Here is a 10414-nt window from a genome sequence, read left to right on the forward strand (position 1 = left end):
GGCGTATATAAAGTAAACAATCCAAATATATTAAATAACTGTCAATGTAAGTTATTTTTTACCCGTTAATACCAATACTAATTTATTTTTGTGTATGATAATGATAATCTGAGGTAATGTATTTCGCAACAAAAAAAATCAACTATTATTAAAAGAGGCGACAACATACTGTACTTGTTTTACCTGACAGTACGGAAGCCGAACCCGTCCAAACAGATTACCCGGCTTGATTGCAAAGCATGCAATCACACGAACGGCTAGCGGCGCAAATCACAGACAACCAGCGTCAATACTCGCCTCAACACAAAACAGTTGTTTATTTTTGTCTTTATTTCGGCGGTGGTTCTGACGCATAAGCGCCACTTCTATCTTCAGAACCGAAAGTCAGACTTCTCGCAGCGACCAAGTAAGTGTTACGCGGTACTTTCCAGCTGATGCTAGCTATCCCGAGCTAATGCTAGCCGCCGGAGTCTGATGTGGGACCCGTTTAGATTTGGTCCTTTTGGGCCGATTGCGTCATCTCTGGTACCGACACTCGGTTAGGGACCAGTATGACCAGAAGACGAGTCGATAACGAAGCTGTTTGTCTCCCTGGTCTTTTTTTTTAAAGTGCAATCGCAAAGCTAAGCTAGTTTCTGAGTCATTTACGTGTAAATCGTGTGGCCTTCTTGTGTTTAAGATCACAGTTGTTTGTATTAATTGACAGTGACTCGAAGCTGTTTACTCGAGGAACCATATGGTGTTTATTCTCTAAACTGATCACAGTATATTTACTAGTGTTTATGCTCGCGTTCTATACATGTAGTTTAGCAGTCACACACCACAGGGATCGTAGGTTTTAGCTGTATTTTTCTTTGTCAGTTCTCTATAAATAGACCAAGTGTATGTGTATATATATCACAAAGAGGATTTGTAATGTTTGGATCTTGCAGGATGGAGTGGCAGCCAGATGAGCAGGGTCTGCAGCAAGTGCTTCAGCTCCTGAAGGACTCCCAGTCCCCAGACACGGCAACACAACGGGCTGTTCAAGAAGTATCCTAAATTGTGGACGATCAAATGCTCTTGTAATGTCATTTTGTGTTGTGACCTTTTTATGTATTTATGCATGTATATCCTTAACAGAATGTGTAGAAACTGGAGCAGCTAAATCAGTTTCCAGACTTTAACAACTATCTTATATTTGTTCTTACAAGTCTCAAATCTGAAGGTATGGAAATATGATATTTTGGGTTAAATACTGCTGACCTATTAATTCATAAATCTTTTCCTTTTGTTTTCTTTTCTGCCCTTCCTATCTAGATGAGCCCACCCGCTCTCTTAGTGGACTTATATTAAAGAACAATGTCAAGGCTCACTACCAGAACTTCCCTACTAATGTGGCTGAATTTATAAAACGAGAATGTCTCAACAACATCGGAGACCCTTCACCGCTTATCAGAGCTACGATAGGTTAGTAATCTATGAAACCATGTTTGGTTGTGAAATGTCTTTGTAACTTGTTTTCAAGGACTTAAAAAAAGATTGTGTTATTCCTGTGGATTACATGAAATAAGCTTTAACGTGTTTGCATTGTTCAGTGGATGACAGTTTTGAGGCTTTTTGTCCGTGAAACCTCCGGGTCATGGCAAAAACTGGTTGGTTTTAAAAGACAACATTACTCTGAAAGTAAAAAAAATAGAAGTTCATTTAGATACAAGGCATTGAATTCATTGCATTATTCTTTGTTCACGTTTCTGAATGTCTCCAAAGGTATCCTGATAACAACCATAGCCTCTAAAGGGGAGCTCCAAACCTGGCCTGAGCTGTTGCCCCAACTCTGTAATCTGCTTAACTCGGAAGACTACAACACATGTGAGGTCAGACTTGCTTTTTTGTTTTGGTCAGATTTTTGTTCTTGATTTTATTGTACAGACAATAAACTAAGCATGATAATACAAAAAAAACAAACGTATAAAATGCAAAATGGTAATTACAATGATACAAATGATAGATGATCAGAAAAAAAAGATGAATGTCAAATTGCCAGTCCTATTGGCGCTTGTCTATTTTTAAGAATCACTCTGGATATTATGTGTGTATTCTACCTATTAATATAAACATTTTTCAAAAAATTAATCGATTGCAAAGACTGACTTATTGTTTTTGTTATATCTTTTTTGCCAACACAACTTTTTCTTCTTGCCTTTGTTTTAGTTTCGAGAATTTATGTTGAAATATTACACAAGTACTATTTTCAAGAGTAAAGCTAAAATAATTTCTTTTTTTTTTAGGGTTCTTTTGGAGCTCTTCAGAAGATCTGTGAAGACTCCTCTGAGTTGCTGGACAGCGATGCTCTGAACAGGCCGCTCAACATAATGATCCCCAAATTTCTACAGTTCTTTAAGCACTGCAGCCCGAAAATCAGGTGATAAACACGTCTATAGTGAGAGTTCAACTTGCATTTAATCAGTGTGTGCTGATCATCTTGCCTTCTTGCCGATAAGGTCTCATGCCATAGCATGTGTGAACCAGTTCATCATCGGCCGAGCCCAGGCCCTGATGGATAATATTGACACTTTCATTGAGGTGAGTTGCGAATGATGAGGGTTGATGTTGTCTTGCCTGAAACAAAATACTGTTTACAATGGTTTCGAGCTATCACTTGTCTATTATCCCCCTAATGTTAACATGTACTGTCCTCTTTATTCTATCTTATCCAGAGTCTGTTTGCTCTGGCGGGCGATGAGGACTGTGAAGTACGGAAGAATGTGTGCAGGGCTCTGGTCATGCTGCTAGAAGTGCGCATTGACCGCCTCATCCCTCACATGCACAGCATCATCCAGGTATGATGGTCGCAACAAATGTTCATCATGTTATTTTAATTTTCATATGTGTGCTACTTCTTTTGCTCCCCCTCAGTACATGCTGCAGAGGACACAAGACCCGGATGAGAATGTGGCATTAGAAGCCTGTGAGTTCTGGCTGACCCTGGCTGAACAGCCCGTCTGCACTGAGGCTCTGTCCGGCCACTTGGTCCAGTAGGTTCTGACTTGCTGACATTAAAAAGGCCATAGTCGGTCGGTTATTTATTCTGTTTCTTTTTTCTCTCTTCAGACTTATTCCGATCCTGGTGAATGGGATGAAGTATTCTGAGATTGATATAATTCTTCTTAAGGTAAAAATGTAATTAATTATCATTTATCAAAAATGGCTCCTTTTTTACACTTTATTCATGTGCTTTATTTGTTACCGTTTAGAAATTCCTAAATTGTCGAATAAATTACACAGATTTAAAAAATGATCTTATTTTATTAGTAAGACTTGATATGTATATTTATTTATCATAATTCATATCCATATTGTATTGAAGGGGGATGTAGAGGAAGATGAGACAATCCCAGACAGTGAGCAGGACATCAAGCCTCGCTTCCACAAGTCACGGACTGTCACGCTTCAACATGAAGGAGGGGAGGGAGAAGAGGGCGAGGACATCGATGATGACGAGGACGATGACGACGACGCACTGTCAGACTGGAACCTCCGTAAGTTGAATCTTGCATACTTACCCAAGTAGTGTTTTATCCCATAATAGACGGTTCAAAGTAATGAATTGAACTCATTTCAATATTGATTGATGTCTGCATCTATTTCTATTGTGTCTCAAACATCTGTTGAAGGAAGGTTATTGTTACAAATATTTGTTTCAATCTCTCTACTTGTACATCGTTCTCCAGCCATATTGCGTTTGACTTCTGAGGTCTAAACTTTTTTTTTGCACACGATGGTACCCTCATCCTTGTCATTGATCACGCTGTTCTACACTGTGATTTATTTAAGCATTAGGATTACCTAAACAACCACAGAACCTTTTGGGAGGCAATCGTTACTGCACCCACCTTTCACCCTTCCACACTACTCTGTTTAGTGACCCCTTATTGATTTCTACAATACTGTTATCAAACTATTTATGTCGCTATGTCAAAGTGATCGCCATCTGTTATTGGTTGGCTGGGCGGCAAAGCATTATAATAGCTGTTTAGGTCACCATTACCGAGAGTGAGTAAAGATTTTGTTTAATGCAGGGGTTTTCAGAATGTAACTGTACTTTGAAACTTTCTCAGTAAATGTGTTTTAGAACCTGATTTTTGATTTGGCCACTCTCCAGGAAAATGTTCTGCAGCAGCTCTGGATGTCCTTGCCAACGTGTTTCGTGAGGAGCTGCTTCCTCATCTCCTCCCCTTGCTTAAAGGCCTGCTGTTCCATCCTGACTGGGTCATCAAGGAATCTGGAATCCTTGTGCTCGGAGCAATCGCTGAGGGTGAGACAAGATGCAGGAAAATATTTCAAATGTTTACTGTTTCAAGTGTAGAAACTAGAGAGGAAAAATTAGTTTGAATAAGAAAATATTAAAAAAAAAAGATTACATATTTTTGACATGGATCATCTCCAATATTTCAAAATTATAATTTTTTTATTCAGTATTTGACATGATGAATTGATGCACCAGTCCTTCTATGTTACATGATTGGCTGTAAGTTCTATGATAGAGCTGTACTTGTAAATATTGAGTTTAGAATTTCTTTCCTTTTTTTTTTTTATTGGTATTAGATTATCAAAGGTGTATAAAATAAATAATAATTTTGTTTTGGAAATATTACATTAAAAAATATGTACCTGTCAATGTAGAAATGTTTGAATTCAATGATTAAATAAATCATTGAATACTTAAAAAATAGTGTTTAATTCAACGACTCCAAGTTCTAATTGGCACTGATGTATTTCAGGGTGTATGCAGGGGATGGTGCCATATCTACCTGAGCTGATCCCACACCTTATCCAGTGCTTGAGCGACAAGAAGGCTCTGGTGAGGTCAATTGCCTGTTGGACCCTCAGTCGTTACGCCCACTGGGTGGTAAGTCAGCCCCCCGACGCTCACCTCAAACCTCTGATGACGGAGCTTCTGAAACGTATCCTGGATTTCAACAAACGGGTGCAAGAGGCCGCCTGCAGGTTAGAATCTCCTCAAAGTTTTCACCTCATTCCGTGTCTCCTCATTCACTCACTTCATTTATACTGAAGTGCTTTCGCCACCCTGGAAGAGGAGGCCTGCACTGAGCTGGTGCCTTACCTGAGTTTTATTCTCGACACTTTGGTGTTTGCTTTTGGAAAGTACCAGCACAAGAATCTGCTGATCCTGTATGACGCCATTGGGACACTGGCGGACTCAGTGGGACACCACCTTAATCAGCCGGTCAGCATTAACGGACTTTTTTTTTTTTAAATTTGTGCTGATAAATAACAAAGATAAAATGACTAAAACACATGATTGTCGTAGGAGTACATTCAAAAGCTGATGCCTCCACTGATCGCCAAGTGGAACGAGCTGAAGGACGAGGACAAAGACCTCTTTCCTCTTCTGGAGTGTCTGTCGTCTGTTGCCACGGCGCTGCAGAGCGGCTTCCTGCCGTACTGCGAGCCGGTCTATCAACGCTGCGTGACCCTGGTCCAGAAGACTCTGGCTCAGGCGATGGTGAGTTGTCATGAAGTTTGTGTTGTCACTCTGAGCAAGACTGAAATGAAGTGTCGCCCTGTCAACTGAAATAATGAATCAAGTCATCATACGTTATTTCAAAACCAGTTCAGCGACAAATGCACCCGGCTATTCAAAGTATGTGGTTTCTAGTGTGAAGTCAAGTCATGACTTTTCTCTTTTTAACAAGATGCAAAACCACAATAAAAAATTTGTATTGAATTTTAAAGGCTAGAAATAAAAAAAAAATTATATTAGAAATGTCTTTATTATTGAAATAATAATATTCAGTTCAACTGTGTAAAAACAAATGCATTCATTTTAACTTTTAACATTTGAAATGTTAAATTTAACTAATCCGTGTTCTGGTGAAACTCGTATACTTCCATGTATATAGCATGTACTGGTGTCGTTTAAGTGTTGCAGATTGAAACCAGTTTATTAATTACAGCATTGATGGGTGAAATTAAAACGTTATTTTTTTTGTTGGTGATCTAATTGTCCTTGTTTTTATTTTTTTAGATGTACAGTCAGCAGCCGGATCAGTACGAGGCCCCAGATAAGGACTTCATGATTGTGGCTCTTGACCTCCTGAGCGGTCTTGCCGAGGGTCTGGGTGGACATGTAGAAACACTCGTGGCTCGAAGCAACATAATGACTTTGCTCTTCCAGTGCATGCAGGTGAGACGCGTCATTCCTTTTTGTCTCTGTACAGGATCATTGAGATGTCAAACTAAAATGGATTAAAATTGTCCCACAAAAAGAAACCTGAATAACAACTGATAAAAAAAAAATGTTTTCCAGGACACAATGCCAGAAGTCAGACAAAGTTCTTTTGCTCTACTTGGAGATTTAACCAAGGCTTGTTTCCCACACGTCAAACCCTGCATCGGTAATTCTCCTTACCAGACATCTCTAGTTTAATCGGTTTTTTTTTAAATCCAGTTTGTTTATATTTGTCTATTTTGTCCTTAAAAGCTGAATTCATGCCAATCCTTGGAACGAACCTGAACCCAGAGTTTATCTCGGTCTGCAATAATGCCACATGGGCCATCGGGGAGATCTGCATGCAGATGGGTAAGAACTGGCACTTGTTGTAAAAGTGAGTTTGTGTCACGTGACTCAAAAACCCAAACGTTTCCTCAGGAGTGGAGATGCAGCCGTACATCGCTATGGTTCTGAACCAACTGGTGGAGATCATCAATCGACCAAACACGCCCAAGACCTTGCTAGAGAACACTGGTACGTGGCAGGCCTTGTAGCCAACACATCTCACGATACACTTGCATTTTCTGAACGATTTTAGGTGACAGTGAGTTTTAGTGACATCTTTTGATTGTTGCCAAGTTTTGGTTGAATTAATAGAACTGAAAGCCAAAGTATATTCAAACCTCTGCTTAAAAGCTGCCAGAGTCGACTATATCCTCTCATCCTCGGTCTCACAGGATGTCATTGTTCCTTTAGTTGCAGAGGACTGCTGCCATATAGTGGCCGGATGTTTAATTGCTACACCAAAATGAACACTGAATAGTTACTTCATGGTTATTGTAAACCAGGGATGGGCAATGAGAATGAACTACGAATCAAGCTTTCGTGTTAATTCAATTGTTTACTATTTTTTTTAAAATAATTGTATTATAATATGTTAAACATTTCATATTTCATTAAATGTACAATTAAAAAAAAAAAATATGAAGTAAGTAAGCTTTATTATGCAGTATAATAAATGTTGGACTATTTAAATCTATATTCTCTATTTTTATTGATATAAAAACCAATACCCATAAAGTGATGACAAATAAAAAAGATTGAACTACTAAGAAACTTTTTTAATAGTGGGGTCGCTTAGATCCAGGTCTTTCTCAGGTCTGTTGTAAACCATAGAATAACTATGATGAAACTAAAAATATTTTTGGTGGGTAGAAGTTTTCAAATCAATTGTTATATTTTCAATGAAAAAACAAACAATACAGTAACTTGGAAAGAAAACATGGGTATATATTGGTGTCCATTCTTTTCTGACAACTTTAGAAAGTGGACTTAAAAACTTGATTATTCCAAGTTTACAAGTTGCAACATGTGTGACCCCTCTTTGACCTTTCAGCGATCACCATCGGACGCCTGGGATACGTGTGTCCTCAGGAAGTCGCCCCTGTGTTGCCCCAATTCATTCGCCCCTGGTGAGATTTTTCCTCCTTTTGCGTGAATCACTTGAAATTGAACGCGTCTCACTTCAATGACATCCGTGTGGCAGGTGCACCTCTTTACGGAACATTCGAGACAACGAGGAGAAGGACTCGGCCTTCCGAGGGATCTGCATGATGATCGGGGTGAACCCCGGGGGCGTGGTGCAGGTCAGCAACACTCCGGAGACTTGCCCCCCCCCCCCCCCCCTTTTGATTCACTGTCAACAAATGCTTTTCTAAAAACCGATTTCAGGACTTCATCTTTTTCTGCGATGCCGTCGCCTCGTGGGTGAATCCGAAAGAAGATCTGAGAGAAATGTTTTATAAGGTTCAGTATGAGTTTATTCTTGGGTTTATAAACAAATAGATGATAATGGATCTACTGACTCCTTCAAGAAACATCTTAAGACATTTTTATTTGTTCAGGCTTTTCCTTGATTTTCTGGAACTCCTGTTGTGTTATCAGTTTTATCTTGACCTTTAAAGTATATACTTTATTGAATATTGTTTTGATTGTTTAAGCGCTTTGTGACCCTGGTCTGGAAAAGCGCTATACAAATAAAAATTACTTACTTACTATAATTGGACCCCCAGACTGCGACCACTACACACATTCAGAGACCAGATCTGGAGTAAATTCTTCTTATTTTTTTCTGACATGTCAGTCACGAATGTGTGACTCCGCCCCCTGACTGTAGACAGTGTGAGAGGGATGGTACCTCATATGCAATGTTGACTTTGTATTTGTTAATAACAAGTGAATTTAATCACTGCAGTCATTGAGGCATTACTGTTCACCTGCATGTCGGCTGTGTTTGATATCCTGGTGTTCTGTTCCCCATCTTTAGATCCTGCACGGGTTCAAGGAGCAGGTCGGGGAGGAGAACTGGCAGCAGTTCTCGGAGCAGTTCCCCCCACTGCTCAAGGAAAGACTGGCAGCTTGCTACGGCGTTTAGAGCCGTGACACTCACCTAATCGGTAAACTCGACATCCGTCCGTGATCTTCCGTCTCGCGCCGAAATGATCGACTCTTGACGCCGCCTTTTTTTTTTATCTCTTGCCTTCAAGATGCGCCAGCAGCAGGAGGAGGGTGAATGGGAAACTCATCCATCTGTGTATTGCACTGCCCTGGTCGGGAGGGAGAGGGACGCTAATGGCCGCTCCCTCTGATGGACGGCCCCCACACCCTATGTTTGTCCATAGAGGGAGGGTGGGCGGGTGGGATGGGAGGGACAGGGGGGACACCTCTAGATTAACTAGGCAGGGACCCGACACAGAAAAACTAACCGGTAGGGACAGAGTGGCGCCGAAGCAATAGAAAAGTTTACAAAGAAAGACCAGAAGGACGAACCAGAAGGTGTTTTTTTTTTGGAACGAGAGACGAGAGAAGGCACTGGTTAACAAAGCAGGGAATAAATCAACAGAATATATCTGTCACGGGACTAGAGGAACAGAAACTGTTGAGGTTTTACAATTAAAGAATTACCTTTTTAGACCCAACTCTCGCATGTTCCGCACATGCAGTATCAGACGCTGACTGTTGGCGGCGCTATAACCCAGACTTTTGAGTAACATTATAGCATGAAATTTGGGGCTGTCAGGTGTCATGGATCCTTTCTTTTTTCCAGGGGAATAGAACTCAATATCATCCTCATCCGTAGTCACAGTATGCTTTATTCTTCTCTCCGTGTAGCTTGTCGTCGAACACTGCTTCAGAGCTTTTCCGTTTGACATTTATCTGCCATATTTTATACCGCAGGAGAGAAGAGTCTCTTCCTGGGACTATTATTTCAGAGGAGAAGGGCTAACTCGCGGTTTTCTTCGCCGGATGGGAGTTTAAAAAACGACTTGATTTTGTCTCTGGCGAGTGCAGTTGGTGGCTCCTCACTCCGGGGGAATTCTGTGCTGACAAGTTAGTGAAGTATGTGTTCATATCGCGATGGTACCGAGCTTAAGCTTAAACGCAGCATCATTGGCACCAGACAACTGTGACCCAGTGTCTTCATTTATCGTCTGCATTCAACATCATTTGGATATATATTGATATCTTTGATTGGCAGTGTCACTTTAATGTATTTTTTATTTTCAGGTGCTATTGATGAGATTATGTTTGTATTACAAGGTCGCACAAATTCTGCAAATTTCCTTTTATTTCCAGTGACTGTTGAATTTCACTTTTTGAAAGTTTTTATTTTGCTTTTTTTTTTTAACGTAGGGAAACTTTTTATTTGGATCTGGCCGTCGTACTTGTCTAGACCCTCCCGACGTCTGTGTTGTAAGACTGTGTTGCACTGTGAAATTAAGTGTCTTCGACCGGCAAATAAAATACACTTTTTGTGAAACTGCGACTAATCCGCACTTTTACAACGACTAACCTTTTGCTGATGTTGGTTGTTTGTGCGAGTGTGTGGTTTCTTTCTAACTGCATGAGTAAGTGTCTTTTTTGCTTTGGGAATTTTTGGCTTGCTTTTTTTTTGCCGTGCGCACAACGGAGGTGTAGCAGTTTGCTTTGGTTGCATGCTTCATAGCCGTGTTTTTAATGAATGTGTGAGTTGTTGCTATATTTGAATGTGTCAGAAAACTAAAAAAAAAAAACAAGCTTCTTGTTTATTTTTGAGTCATTGAGGTTTTCAGATGGTGGTGTTTTTAGATTTGCTCCATCGGTCTACAAATGTAAAAATAATTTTAAGAGGAGATGCTTTGATGACTTTCACACGGA

General features: G+C 40.1%; 1 protein-coding gene across 1 annotated transcript; it reads left to right on the top strand.

Moving 5' to 3' along the window:
• Nucleotides 1–237: 237 nt before the first annotated feature.
• tnpo2b (transportin 2b) lies at nucleotides 238–8904 on the top strand. Its single transcript, XM_087805660.1, has 24 exons — nucleotides 238–406; nucleotides 933–1032; nucleotides 1132–1207; nucleotides 1300–1449; nucleotides 1750–1856; nucleotides 2271–2404; nucleotides 2484–2565; nucleotides 2700–2822; nucleotides 2899–3017; nucleotides 3094–3154; nucleotides 3350–3521; nucleotides 4145–4297; nucleotides 4764–4989; nucleotides 5059–5230; nucleotides 5315–5509; nucleotides 6032–6190; nucleotides 6314–6401; nucleotides 6488–6586; nucleotides 6656–6751; nucleotides 7614–7689; nucleotides 7764–7863; nucleotides 7949–8023; nucleotides 8544–8673; nucleotides 8764–8904. The coding sequence occupies exons 2-23, from the start codon at nucleotides 934–936 to the stop codon at nucleotides 8649–8651; spliced, it is 2670 nt and encodes an 889-aa protein (XP_087661786.1). The 5' UTR covers nucleotides 238–406; nucleotide 933; the 3' UTR covers nucleotides 8652–8673; nucleotides 8764–8904.
• The last annotated feature ends 1510 nt before the right edge of the window (nucleotides 8905–10414 follow it).

This window comes from Callionymus lyra, chromosome 1 (genome assembly GCF_982586985.1).
Source record: "Callionymus lyra chromosome 1, fCalLyr1.hap1.1, whole genome shotgun sequence".
Lineage (NCBI taxonomy): Eukaryota > Metazoa > Chordata > Actinopteri > Syngnathiformes > Callionymidae > Callionymus > Callionymus lyra.